This window comes from Nematolebias whitei, chromosome 5 (genome assembly GCF_014905685.2).
Source record: "Nematolebias whitei isolate Nwh7 chromosome 5, NemWhi1, whole genome shotgun sequence".
NCBI classification, from domain to species: Eukaryota; Metazoa; Chordata; class Actinopteri; order Cyprinodontiformes; family Rivulidae; genus Nematolebias; species Nematolebias whitei.
Window position 1 is genome coordinate 8,996,959 of NC_056502.1, and position 15,355 is coordinate 9,012,313.

Consider the following 15,355-nt stretch of genomic DNA (forward strand, 5'->3'; position numbering starts at 1 on the left):
TGAACAATTGACAATAATACTGAACAACTGACAATAATACTGAACAATTGACAATAGCATTGCACTAAGCCACATCTGTGACAGCTAATATGTTTATTGCTGCTGCACTATGTGGCTGTATGTCACTACCTTACCTTCATAATTCAGTTAATTTCAATGTTTCTCACTGCCTGTGCAATAACCTGTCTGTGCAGTTTATGTTAATGTGCAATATATATCATGTGCATTTAAGCTTATATTACTACCTGTGAAATACTTACAATTCATCCTACTTGCACAGTTTTATTCTACCATGACCTTGAAAATATTATATTTCTTTTTTCACATTGTGGTACTTTGTTTGGTACTTTTATTGCATGCTTTAGTATTTCTTTTTTTTTTTTTCTTTCTTTCTTAGAGTCAAATCGATTCTTCTCATCCTGAACATTTCATTGCATTGACCTTATGTTAACCTGCATGTGACAAATAAACAACATAACATTAACTTATCCAAGATTTAAAACTGACAAGATATTATATTTTACATTTAATCAAATCAATTATTTCTGCTCCTATGGAGAGAGATGGTGCAGAGGTTAGTGTAGGTGAGCCTGTGAGGTCACCGGTTCAAATCCCTTAAACATCCAAATGTCAGTGGGAAATGATGAAGCACCCACATCTGCCTCCACCCTCAGTTGCCCCACTCTGAGCCCTTGAGCAAGGCTTCTAATCACCCTGGGCTCCCTAGATGGCAGCACACATGTGGACTGCGGGACCTTGCTGGTCAGTTTCTGTTCTAAGTGGGGCACCTGGTGTAAACACATTCTAAAAGAAGAGGGAAAAATATTTGTTTCCATTCCTGTAAATGATGCAAATTTGAAATTTTTTTCCAATCTTCACAAAATGTAGAAATACCAAAACTCCCCAAGATATCTGAATGAATATTATTACGTTAGAGCTTTTAATGAGCTTTTTCTGAATCAAGAGACTACAAAACAATAAAAAAAGGTAACTGTGTTGGAAAAATAAACACAACTCTGTTGTGACTTGTGCCAGGCTCATGTCAAACAGGAATCAATGTTCTTACCATATTCTGACTGTTATCACATTAGCAAAGTCATAAGTGCTGCTTAGACATGTACATTTCTTTAAAAAGTCGAAAAAAATAATTAAATGTAACGTTTCAAAATGCAAAGCATGAAAAGTTAATTCAAATGTTACGGATCAATACTAAAAGCAAATACCATCTTCTTTATTTACAACCTTGAAGCACTTTAATAGGCGAGGAGTAAATTAACCTTTTTATCCTGTGTAATACATACATGTCAGTAGAAAAACATAACATACACAAGATACTGCAAGTCATACGCTGCATATGGAAGCTACTCAGAACAAGGGACAAACACAACTTCTATTGTTTGTTTTCATGCATTTTGTACATTTGCTGCATTTCTGGATATAATGTGAAGCAGCCTGCTTGTGCACTGATGATGGGTATTACCCCATGTGCAACAGGGTGGAGGTGAACATGAAAAAAGCTAGTCTGTGTGAATTTTGTACGAGTCCACAGCCTACTGTAGGTGTTCCAGTTTCCTTTACCTGTACACAAAATAGCACAACAGGCCTGCTGTTAAATCCAAACTGGTTGTGATTGGATGTCATTCTGTTCTGTCTCTTTGATGGACAACATGTCTCGCTCAATGTCAGCTGGAATAGAGTCCAGGTCTGTGCGACCCTGAACAGGTTATAACGATAATAATGGTTCCTCATGCCCTGTTAAAGGTCACTGAGCCAGACACACACTGCTAGAATCACACACAAATATTCAGAGCAGCTTCAGCAAAGCAATACTTCCCATGTGACAGAATTTAGATCTGAATTAGTTTTTAATTATCATTTATGAATGAAGGGACATAAAGCTTTTGACTGCTTTTGTATGTGTGCTTATTTGCACCGTTAGCAAAATGTTTTGATGAATGAAAGTAATTATTTGATGTACTGTACATCTGCAACTGATTAACTTTTGGAGTCAACCCAATTCAAGATGGCCGTCACAGCAAATCAGTCTTAGCAAACACAAAAAATGCCAAACCTCAGCAATTTGCACATAAAAAAAAAATCACTGTAATGCCACTTTGATTGTTTATGTGCTGCTGACTATCCATGCTGCTGATCTCATGCTGCTGATTATTTCATGCTGCAGTATTCATTCGTCCTCATCTGCTCACACTGACTCATGTTCGTGCTGCTGTTGTTCAGCGTATTATTGTTTTGCACTATTAAGTGTTTAGTGTATTCTTAGTTCATATCTTAGATCTTATTACTGTTTTTCTTTTACATTTTATACTTTTGTTGGATGTAACTGGGACCTTGTGTACACAATTTCGTTCCACCACAGGTACCACATGTGATGCAAATGACAATAAAGAACCTTGACCTTCATAAATTGTTACGTAACATCCTTGTTTAAAACCTTGGTAATAACTGTTGGAGCTAAGGCTTGTTTTTCTGTTAGCAAAATATTTCATCACTAAAAGGATTTTGACGAACTTTCTATTTAAAGCTGTTAACTTTTGTAGTGAACCCAATTTTAAATGGCTGCCACACCTAATCAACTTTCATCTACACAAAAGTGGCCAGACCTCAGAATTTCCACAGATAGTGATAATTTGGCGTGGTAGTAGTTGACAATCATTCCCAAAAACAAAATCACCAAAAGAAGGTCCTAGGTTCAATTCCCGGTTTGGACCTGGAGTCTTTCAGAGTTCTTTGTGTTTGTGTGGGTTTTCTCTAAGTACCCCAGTTTCCTCCCACATTCCAGAACATGCATGTGAGCCACGCTCCCTTGCAAAAGAGATATGCAATCTCAGTGGGATTTGCCTGCTTAAATAAAGGTTAATAATTAAAATAAACCAGACATTTTTGCGAAAATAGCCAAGAGAAATTCAGAGTCCGATGTCCTTAATATGCAGCCTCTGGTTCTAAACGTAAAACTTGACAACTCTCAAAAAACAATATTTTAGCTGCAATTTGGAACAACAGGAGGAGAGACGCTTTGACCAACTTTGCTAATGTTGATGGCTCTGACTCAATGTCTCTGTAAACCTCCTGTTAAGATTTCCTTTAGGAGGGATGATAATGATTCAGGCTGTCCACTGAGAGCAGTAAACAACAGTAAAGAGCCTTCTAGTGTTAGAATAGTGCTCAGATAAGGATGCTTTATAGCCTATCCTGATGAAAACGCTTTGTAACTTTGAAAACAATCGTGCTTTTTCAATTTCAAGTAGGTTTATTGTCATTCTCATGTGGTACATGAGGTGGAACAAAATTATGTACACAGGGTCTGGGTTACACCCAACAATAGCAAAAATATAAAGTGTAAAACGAAACGGTATTTAAGGATCTAAGATGTACGTTAAACGAGCGTTAAACAGTACGCTAAAAGATCTAAGGTATATGATAAAACACTAATAATGTAAAACAACACGGTGTAACAACAGCAGCCTGAACATGAGTCCGTGGTAGCAGATGGGTACGAATGAATCCAGCAGCATGAGATCAGCAGCATGAGATCAGCAGCATGGATAGTCAGTAACACTGATAAGTCACATATCACCAACTAAAGTGGCATTGTGATTTTTTTTTTTTAAATTCAAAAAATCGGCTGCAGCGGGACCGGGACTAGGCGAAGGGGCCCCGCCTTTGCAGCCCCATAGGAGCGTGCATTGATGGAGCCTGGTCGGCCCTGGTGGGCCCGCCACGAGCGTGGGTAGAAGGCCTGTCGCGCTAAACAATAAATCAATTAATTGCATGATAAATGAAAATTATAAACCTCATTTTCATTTATTGGTTTTATCGTTTCTTCGTGTCTCTCTCTTTCTGAAGCCACTGGATGACAAAAAGCTCAACTCCGTCGCTCTTCACTGATCCCTCCCTTTACATTTTTTCTTTAAAATACATGTAAACAGTCCAAAATTGTGTTTTTGAATCGTTAAAAGCAGCTAAGCTGAGAAGCTAACCTACGAGCTAAGCTAACAGGCCAACTTTGGGAAAAAGCCTCAGTTTTGTCGAAGCTCCAAAATTCACAGTTGAAACCCGTGCCTTCATTTAAAAAGCTTTTCTCTGCAAAAAGAAGCTGAGAACTTGTTGAGTGAGTTTTTATTAAAAGCTTTGTGTGAAAAATGCTTTGCTAAAGAGCTCAACCCACACCGAGCGTCCGCCATTTTGAGAACCGAAGAGAGACAGCCCATGTCAAGTCGAGGCCTCCCTCCCATTTTTCTTAAAGAGACACACTTCTCGCTCCCTCACTACCCGTCCTTCGGTTCAAACAGTCTTATACTGCCATCTGGTGGTCAAAAAAAGGTACTACATACAAAACAAATTAAACATTTCTTCTTAAATTTGACCATAATTACTAAGTATTGTCAAATTTCAAACAATATAATTTCTGAGACAGTTAATTGCCCAGCAAAATTTGTTATCGTGACAGGCCTAGCGCGTGGACCACCACCGAGGCCGGGGGGCAGGCAGTGGGTAGGCAGGTGGCTGTGCATGGCTTCTCTCAGTAAAAATCCTTACACAGATTCACATACGGAAACCTTGTTACGACTTTTACTTCCTAGATAGTCAAGTTTGATTGTCTTCTTGGCGCCCCGCTGAGGCCGTGAGCGACCCTGGCAGGGCCGATCCGAGGACCTCACTAAGCCATCCAATCCAATGTTTACCTAAAACCTAAACCTAAATTGATATTCTTGCTTTATTTATTAGAAGTCTAAGTTTATTGACTGGTGTGTGCTTAAAAGGTTTAAAAAACTAACAATCTTTGTGTACAATATCCAATCATTCCTCATTGTCACTGTTGTCGGTGTTTGCACAGTACCATTACTTCTGGTCAGCGTGACACGACCAATCACTTATACTCACACATCCCTTATTATCACTCAACCCCTCTGCTGCGGTAGGCGTTTGTGCGTGTTTACTGAAACCCCGAGGCGACACTTAACTGAAACACTGAACTCAGCAGAATTGAAAAAGCCTCTTGATCTCATTACCAGACACTCTTAGTTCGGCACTTTTTCCACTAGGAGGACCAAATGGGGCCAAAAAACACAACGGGCGACAAAAGCTGCTGCATCTAATCAGCTTTATGACGAGGAGGGAGGCAAAGGTGGTAATCTAAACACACCCCTCCTCCTCCTAACCTTCAGTAATTGCGACAAACACCAACTCAAACAGAAAGGTGTTCAGGAGTTTTATGTGTCATTGTGTGTGTGTTTCCCCTTGTAATTGTGTTTGCTAGAGTTAGTATAAATTGAGGCTGAAGGTCACTAGTCCTTCAACACCTGTCAGCTTCAACAACAAACTGCGGCCATTAGGTACAACACACACACACCCACACACACACACACACATGGGCAGAGCCAAGGTGATGGTACAGCTGAAAAATAAACCTTTCAGTACAGTTTACAGCTCATCACGTTTCAGTCTGCAGCTTTAACTCTTTTAGGAGTTTCAATCTTTTCCCTCAGCGACCTAAAAGAAAACACACACACCCTCCATAAGTATCATACACTACACACATACACACAAATCAGCAGGTCTACATAGGAAAGGAAGTGCCTCTGGCCAAGAAACAAATTGGCTCACTGGTAAGTCAGCTTTGAATTTGATTAGCTCACAATATGCAGCAGATTCCCCCCGTAGTTTCAATCCTCCTTCTTTTTCAATACGTGCATGTTTACAGAAAATGACTTGCAGCTACGTATTAGATGTGCTGTGAAAGACACAAATGATAGGCACACACAACACTGCACACTAGACCCTTGCACATTGTTTTACAACCAATACTAAACCAGAACCAAACAGACACACACCAAAAGAATCTTGAAAGCTTTAAGTGTTGCTGACCAGCATCTTCATCAGTGGTCTTCAATTAAAATTCACAGAGGTTGCCTACAGAACTTTTTTCTCTAGGAAAAATCCAGACTTCGTTTGAGACCAAGTGTTGAATTTGCTCCATGTTGAACTTTTAACCGAGTGGCTCTCAGGTTTTTGTCCAAGGGGTCAACTTTATGCTGGCTGTAAAGGTGATCATAAATGTCAAAACTTTTAAAATCTCTTTGCAGAGCCCATGTGGCCATTTACTTTCACTCTAATGTGTTTGTGTTTACAAGTGGAATGAATTTATAATAATTATGTTATAGGACAGTGAATATTTTAGCAAAACCCTGCATTAATTTTTATCATTATTCATAAAACATTTGCAGTTTTAAGCTTTGCCTTAGCTCACTGGTTGCAAAGTGCCTATTTTGAAAAAAAAAAAAAAAAATTATAAATTAACACAAAAGTTAATTTTCTGCCTATTGACCAGATAATTAAGTAGCTGCTCATATCGGTGCTATAAATGTGACCAACCATCATAAAGACTCTTCATCCTTAAACATCCAATAATGCAATGGTTCTGATCAGCGCTGTATTTTCTTTAATATCAGATTAGGCCTAATGTATTGTACAGTATTTTATGTTTGTTCTGTTCAAACTAATCTTTGTAAGATTCAGGAAGATGTCAAACATTGAAATTAAGAGATGTTACGACAACCAAATCCAGCTAATTCCTTCACAAATGTTTATGATTGATCCCGGTTTTTGCCTTACTGGAGACAAACAACCCCCGACTCAAAGCCACTTAAGAGTGTTGAGACAAACAGCAGTCTTAGCTCAAATGGCCCCTTAAACCCTCTTTAACTGGTGGGATTAACTAAAACCTCAATCTAATCCCTGCTGAGTCAGCATTCAGAGTGTAAGCATGAGGTATCTGCTTTGGATTAAACATGTTTAAAAATCTATCACTTACCTTCAAACAAACAGTACTTTGAGATGTAATTTCTGTATTTTGCTAAAATTCATAAAGGTGGCGGCTGGTCAATAGAAGGCGTTAGGCGACGCTCCACCACTCACCATATTACCTTGAAGACTTAAAAATAAAAAACTAAATTGAAACAATAAAATAAAAATATTTCAAAGTATATGTATATGTTTTTTAATTGTGTAAGATACATATTTTATTGTTAATGATGAGTAAAGTTGTTTTTTTCAAAAATGTTGTCTCTGATTGACGACATATTTCTGCCTTGGGAGCGCAAGTATCTTTGTCCATAGACTCTCATTAAAAGTTGTACATGTGCACTAGCTCCTCTTCAATACAAAAAAATAGGACCATTCTGGGCGCTACTCTCCTGCGCCCAGAATACAGGCGCACAGTACAGATTGTGCTTCCGGTCCCGGTGTCAGCAGAACAGATTTTTATTTTTTCTTGTCCCGGAACAGATTGTGCAGTGACACAAAGCTATGCTTCAGGTAGGCTTTACGCCATTAAAAGTCCTTTATCTAATGCCTATGTTGCCATTTGCCAGTTGCCAGACATCGGCAGCAGTTTCGGCCATGCCAAAGCTTCCGAGTCAGTGTGAAGGTGTGGTCCGTGCTGTAGGAACTCTAAATCAACTGGTTTACGAGCTAAACCATGAGGTGGAGGCGATTTATGAGAATCACAGGCCACTTGCGGCTTCTGGGACTCGTCAGCGTGGTGGGTTCGACCTTGAGGGAGACTCATATCATGGATCAGTGGAATGGAATCCACAATTAGGCTATTTTGAAACCAGAACGTCCAGATGGACTCAAGGCTGAAGAAAAAAATATGTCTGCCTGAAGAAAAACAACAATCAAGATTATCTGAATCTGACTCCCGACGGCCTTGGAATGGGTCGACAATCAAATTTCTCCTGGGTTATGGGTAACCAAGGACAAAAGCTTCATCTTTCTTCTAAGCATTTACTAAGCATTTCTAAGCATTAATAAATCATGCCTGGAAGGGATAATTATCCACAAGACAATCAACAAATCAATCAATAACATGACAGTGGAGTAATTCAAGCAATGTGATTTAGACTAACTATCTTGGTTTGATTGTATTCTAGACTTAAATGAGTATATTTTGCTATTTGCCCAACTCACATATTGCATTTGCCTAAAACTAACCAGTAAGTAAAATAAATATATAATTAAAATGGGGGGGAGGGGTGGGATCAGTGTTTTGTAATGAACAGTTGAAATTGTTATTCATAACGGCACCACCTGGCTATTTTAAACAAAAACAGATGTCGGCTGACGCTGAAATCTAATTACCGGGCAAACTCGGAAAAGTTTGGAGAAATGTGACAGTTGGAGGCGAGTGATGTGAAGTCTGAGGATCTCCTGAGGGAATCTGAGTAAATCTGGTGTAAGAATATAAAGCAGAGTGTGAATAAGTCACATTGTAAGAATATATAAACGCAGTCGACAAGTAAAATATAAATGTTAAAAAGAAGAGAAAAGGGCGTCACTTTGCTTTTCTTCTCCCGTGGTGTGAGTGAAGCAAATCTCAGAGGCTTCTCACCAGTGCCAGCAACGGTTGGAAAAAATAAAATAAAACAAATAAAAATGAAAAAAAAAAGGGCAAAGAAATAAGTTTTTTTTGGTTTTTGTTTTCAGATATTTTGGTCCCTTTTCCCTCCTGCTGCTTATTGATTCAGAACCGAGGAGGAAGAGGATTGAGGGACAAACACAAACAGACAAACATCAAAACTGTCGACCTCAATGGAGCAGCAGCGCTCGCTAACGAGCTGCGACACTTCGAGAAGAGGAGGAAGAGAGAGGAGACGCAGAAAACAAGGAAAGGAGGCAGGAAATGGCAATTTTTTATTTACCAAAATTTAAAGCAAAAATAAACTACCCAAGAAAACACAACTACTGCATCTTAAATCAAAGCTCATTAACTGTATTTTCATTCTGAGATGCACTTAATTCAATTTCTCGAGCCTAACAGGCCTCTTTTAACTCGACCTTTGACCTCTCACTTCATTAAAGAAGCAGCTGAATAAAACAGATCTGGCATTGTTTGGTTTCACATTAAGCAAAACAACATTCATTCATTCAACCTTTATTTAAACTGATAAGTCACATTGAGCCTCAAAGACTCATTTACAAGTGAGACCGGTTTGGACAGACAATAAAAGTGATAAACTGGACACATGTAGGAATTGGAGGCGAAAAAAATAAAATAATATATATATACATATACACACACACACACATGTATATATACATGCATGCACACATATATATAATTTTAATATAATTGTAATTTTTTTATGACTCTTGAAAATGAGTCCTCGTGACTCAGTGAGACTTACTGTATAAATTAATATTAAATAAATTAATAAATAAATACTTTTGGCTTTACATGTCAGTTGTTTAGTAGACACAACCCCCCCTCCCCCCCACACACACACACACACACACACACGCACAGACAATGCATGTGTTTTGTTCATTCACATACTGTGGGTCAGTTGATGGACATGTTTAATGGCTGTAGTCAATCAGTTCTAATTTAATGTAAAGCAAAATGATGTTTTGAAAAGTAAAATTGAAAAAAGTTATAAAGAGAAGAAAAAGTAAACATCAGAACTAAAAGTGACTAAAAAGGCACAACTTTGGAACAAAACAGAGAAGAAAATGGAGAGTGAAGAATCTCAAGAAAACAAACACTTCAATAAATTTTACAAGAAAAATCTTGACATCAACTGCTTCTTAGTGAACTGAAATATTTTAGTTCAGTGAAACTGACTTCAGTTTACCACCTTCACCAGCAACAGAAAATAACAATCAGAGTGAATTTTGGCTGACCTTCGTCTTCATCGTTGGCCGTGACGGTGATGAGGACGAAGCCGACCTCCTTGTCTTCCTCCACGCTCACTTCATACACCGACTGGGCGAAAGCTGGGCCGTTGTCGTTCACGTCAGCGACAAAGATCCTGACATAGGCTGTGTCTGAGCCGATACAAACTCACGTCATTTTACACATAAGATGATAAGATTCTGCAGCTTTTCACTCATTTCAAACTTTAATGTAACTAGAAAACAACTTTCTACAATTGTTCCAAGCCAAAAATAAACAAGAGAACATTTTTATGTTTAAGAAGCTTTAGTTTATTGTTGCAGCTCGATTCTTAAAGATGCCAAAATATCCTGACAAATATCAATTTCATGCACTGAAATTAGGGCAACTGATTATAAATGTAATTTAAAGCCTGACAAGATTATTTGATCACTGCAACAGAAACAGACAGTTGAGATTGTTTCTTCTTTTTGATGTTATTTAATATTAATTTACCAATAATTAAACATTTATGGCAGTTCTTCAAAATTAAATCTCAACAGGACAAATGTAAAAGCAGATTTTCTCATGGAACTCCGTTTAAAAGAGAAGACAATTAAAGATTTTATCCAGTTAGGAGCATTACGAAGTGATACATTCTGGTGTTTTAGATGCAAGCATGAAGTACCTGGATGAGACTTTATCCTGTGAATGTTTATGAATCATTCACACTATTGATAACAGTCTATCTGTTTTAAATTGTGCTCTATAAATAAATATGACTTGACTTGACTATTGTGATCCATTTTTCTTACGTACGTTTTTCAGCATCTTTCTTGTTCCACAATTGTTGTGATATTTTAACAAATCATAAATCAAAACGTTCAGCTTTTTCAGGTCAATCCTGCTATGACTTTAGGTTTTGGTGCAGCTTTAGCTTTAGCCTTTTCTGCCATTTTTTTTTCCTCATAGAAAATGAACTTAGCTAAATTTACATCCTTCACATCTTTAGATCTGTTTATAACCTTTTACTGCTCCTTTCACTTTTTGTTCTGGTTCAACTTCTTTGTGCAAATTTAAACATTTTTCAGCTACTTTCAGCTGTTTTGTGATCCTTCCAGATTTTTTCTGCTAACCAACAATTTTGTGCTTCTAAACTCTTTCTGCTAATTTCACCTCATGCACCTTTCAGCTTATTTCTGCAACATTCAAATTTATCTGCTATTTCAGCTAGTATTTAGCTGTTTTAGGCTAATTTTAGCCTTTTCAGCTAAGTCCAAATTTTTTTGCACTATTTCCAACTTTTTTCAACCTAATTCAGCAAAAAAAAAAGTCCTCTACATGCACTTCCTTCTGGTAATTTAAACTTCCTTCTGCCTTTTTGTCTATTTTTCAGCTGTTTGTTTTTGTTTTTTTATTTTGTTGTTGCTGCTATTTTTTAGTTTTTTTTTAAATCCAGAGAATTTCCACTTTTTTGTGCTAATTTCTGCTTCTTTCAACCTAATTTGGCAAACATGTGTTCTTTCTGCTTTCTTCTGCTAATTTAAGCTTGTTCTACCTGTTCAGTTAGCATTTTAGCATTTTCTAGCTAATTTTGGCTGTTTTCAGATAAATTCAATTTTTTGTGTGGTACTTTCTGCTTCTTTCAGCCTAATAAACTTCTTTCTGATTATTTCAGCTTGCTATACTCCTTTCAACTTGATTATGCTAGTTTCAGCTTTTTTCTGCTATTTCAGCTGTTTTTATGCTTATTTTAACCTTTTCAGTTAATTCCACATTTTTAGTTAATTTCAGCACTTTCTGCTTCCTTCTGGTAGTTTAAGCTTCTTTCAGCCTTTCAGCTACTTTTAAGCCATTTTTTGCTAATTTTAGCTTGTTTTTTTTTGTTGTTTTTTTTAGCTCATTTCCGAATTTCTGTCCTAATTTCTGCTTATTTCAACCCATTTCAACAAATATGTTCTTTCGGCTTTCTTCTGCTACTTTAGGCTAGTTCTTCATTTCGGCTACTTTTCCGCATGTTTTAAGCTAATTTCAGCTCAGCAATTTCTTCTGCAATGAGCATTCACACTGCATTTTTGCAGGAAATGCATTTTCTCTAGTTTAAAGTTACAAACGAGTGATACCTGTGTTAGGCTGGCCTTGCTGGCCTGATCGGGCTGACTCGGAGCCATCCTGGGACTGCACCTCGATCAGGTAGGAAGCTTTCTGCTCTCGGTCAAAAGAGGCCCGTGTGACGATGATGCCGCTGTGTGAGTCAATGCTGAAGTACTGAGAATCTCCGCTCTCATCCTTCAGAATCACGTAATTGATCTGAAAAGGTCAGAGTGAAGAGCTAAAGAAGACAAGAAACAAGAGGAGCTACATTTGGACCCGTTTTGATGGCAGCTGCTTCCTACCATCCCATGAAGACCGGAGTCGAGATCCGTCGCTGACACCTGAGCTACAGATGTGCCGATCTGCGCTCCCTCAGGAACTGTGGCCTCGTAGGTAGATGACAGGAAGAATGGAACATTGTCGTTGACGTCTGATTACAGAAACAAAACAATAGAGTGTGGCAATTAAAACTTTTTTTTTTAAACTAAAAGCCATAAATTTGTTGGATACGAAACCAAGAAGCTGATTGAATTGGATTCAAAACTGAAGGAAGGAACACTGAACAGAAACTAAACAACAGAAATTTAAAAAAGCACAATGTCACAAAAAGATTTTAAAATAAAGATTTTGCAACAATTTTCTCTGCAAAGAACATTAAACACGAGGAGAAGCCCAGAAAAAAAAAAAACTGTGGGGGATAAAAGTCTTTTGTCTAAAGTCCATCAAAAAGTGAAGCTGGACCGTGTCTTCTCTTGCAAATGAAAATTGAGTTATTAGCAGAGAATTATCCTCCAAACACCCTGAAGTGTCCACAAAGAGGCTTGTCAGCTCACTTTCAAGCTCGGCTAAGCCAATTAGAGCTTCCAGTGCGGGTTTGTTCAAAGCCAATCAAAGTCAGGAAGTGTTTTCTCCTCTTTACTTCCCTCCACTCGCCTTCAGATGCTGAATGAAAAATGAGCCATTGTTGAAACGAGGTGGCATGGCGCTCACACCACCAGTCAGATGTTTTTGTCTATTTTTGTTCTGGCGGGACCACCTGGACTTTAAATTAAACCTCAGTCTTCTTTGTTCTCGTTGTTTTCCAGCGCTCATTATGGATGTGTTCCTGTTACACTCAGGTGGCTTCTTTCACCTCTGCTCATCGAAGTTAAACGGTGACTTTTTACATTAAAGCTAACTTGGTCATTATTATTCTGAATTCATTGTGTGTAGTGGACATTGCCTTTAAATTCTTAATGAGCTTAAGTATTAACTAGAGAAATTGCATTTCCTGTGAAAATGCAGTGTCAGTGCTTAATGCTGAAGAACTTACTGAAAAACAGCTGACATAAGCTAAAAACATGCTGAACTGTAGTTAAAATAGAACAAAAAGCCTAAATTAGCAGAAGAAAGTATAGAATGAACATATATTTGCTGAATTATCTTTAAATAAGCAGAAATGAGCACAAAACTTGCTGAAAAAAAGCTGAAATTGACAAAAAAGTAGCTGAAAAGATTCTGAAAACTCAGAAAGAAGCTTAAACTACAAGAAGGAAGAAGAAAAAGCTGAATTTGGATAAAAATGTGAAATTAGTTGAAAAAGCTAAAATTAGCATAAAAACTGCTAAATAGAAGCTGAAATTGCAGAAATGGCTGAAACTAGCAGACAAAAGCTGAAAGGATCGTAACAAGCTGAAATGAGCATAAAGATTTTAATTAGGCTTAAAGAAGCAGAAATTACCACAAAAAGCTTGAATTTATCTGAAAACAGCTGAAATTAGCTAAAAAAAAGCTAGCTGAAAAGGTAGAACAAGCTTAAATTAACAGAAGGAAGTAGAGAGAGCACATTTTTGCCCAATAGGCTGGAAGAAGCAGGAATTAACACAAAAAGTGGATGTTATCTGAAAAAAGTTTAAATAAAAACAACAACAACAACAATTAAAAACAGCTGAAAAGAAGCTAAAAAAGCAGCAAGAAGCTTAAATGACCAGAAACAAGTCGAGAAAGCACATTTTTGCTTAATTAGGCTGAAAAAAGTTTAAATGAGTGCCAAAAATGTGGAATTAGCTGAAAAAGCTAAATTTAGCATAAAACAGCTCAATAGTAGCTGAAGTAACTGAAACTAGCATCAATAAGCCAAGAGCATAACAAGCAGAAATAAGTTAGAAGAAGCCTTAAAATGTTGTAATTAGCAGAAATGATCTGAAATAATCACAAAACAGCTGGAAAAACAGCTAAAATTAGCTGAAAAAGCTAAATTTAGCATAAAACAGCTCAATAGTAGCTGAAGTAACTGAAACTAGCATCAATAAGCCAAGAGCATAACAAGCAGAAATTAGCAGAAATAAGTTAGAAGAAGCATAAAAATGTTGTAGTTAGCAGAAATGATCTGAAATAATCACAGCCAAAATTAGCTGAAAGTAGCTGAATTTCTTTTAGATTTGCACAAGAATCTGAACCAGAACAAAATGTGAAAGGAGCAGTAAAAGGTTGTAAACAGATCTAAAGATTTTAAGGATGTAAAATGAGCTCAATTCATTTTCTATGAGAAAAACGTGGCAGAAAAGGCCAAATATTTCAAAAAGCTTAAGTTGCACCAATACCAAAAGTCATATCACCCTTCTCCTGAATGAACTGAACGTTGTGATACATGATTTGTTGAAATAGTGCAAAAATTGTGGAACGAGAAAGATGCTGGAAAACGTACAGAAGAAAAATGGATCATAATCGTACGAATGCTTCATAAACATTCACACAATTATTTCATATACTCCAAGTACATAAATGCACATTTTGCCCACTCTTACCCGTCACATTGACATAGACGGTGGTGAAGGAGGCGAGTGGCACGGCTGCAACGTTCTGTACACGCACTCTCAGCGTGAAGAAGCGCGTCGTCTCGTAGTCGAGGTTCTCAGCCACCAGGATTGACGCGGAACCGTCCGCCCGGTTTGGTTTTATGTAGAACCGCACCGGCATGTTAGTTTCTGGCACCTGACCCTCCTCCAGATTGTAAGTGACTCGTGGGTCACCAAGCGGAGACGTGGCTTTGACAGTCTGATGAAAAGGACAAAAGGGTTGGTTAGTCAAAAAAAAAAAAAAAACAAGACGCGCTTTTATTGTATGGTTCATAAGTACTTCTACTGAAATACGGCACTTCAGTACGTTCGATTTACTTGTGATACATTTTTCTCTGCAATGTGTATATCATTGATAATGTGTGATTTATGTGGTTCTGTCATCTTTGTGTTTTCCCTCCTTGTTGTTTCAGCTCCCGTCACACCTGTCTGTAGTTCAAATCACCCCAGGTGTTTGTCCTCCTGCCTCATCAGTGTCTCTATATATTCTATATATTCAGTGTCTCTGTGGTCCTTCCTGGATCTGTGGATTATGCTGTTAAATCTGTTCACGTCCTACATGTGCTCCTCTCGTCGTCCCCTCATTTCACGCGAGTTTTTGCTGCCCCGTCAGCTTTGCTGCCCCTTTTCAACATAACCGCAGAACATGATAAATAAATGTGTTGAATGACTTCACAACTGGATGGCAAGTGACTAAAAGCAAACATATTGAAGAAGACCTTTCAAACAGAAGGTCAGTGGACAAATCTGG

General features: G+C 37.8%; 1 protein-coding gene across 1 annotated transcript in view; it reads right to left on the reverse strand.

Annotated features, from left to right (window-relative positions):
* si:dkey-22o22.2 (neural-cadherin) overlaps positions 1–15,355 on the reverse strand; it is a 167,567-nt gene that overhangs the window by 34,998 nt on the left and 117,214 nt on the right. Inside the window, exons 13-16 of the mRNA XM_037676138.1 lie at positions 14,554–14,803; positions 12,070–12,197; positions 11,797–11,983; positions 9,703–9,846 (exon numbers count right to left, since the gene is read on the reverse strand). Of these exons, the coding sequence (XP_037532066.1) occupies positions 9,703–9,846; positions 11,797–11,983; positions 12,070–12,197; positions 14,554–14,803 (709 nt within the window). The remainder of the gene's footprint in view (positions 1–9,702; positions 9,847–11,796; positions 11,984–12,069; positions 12,198–14,553; positions 14,804–15,355) is intronic.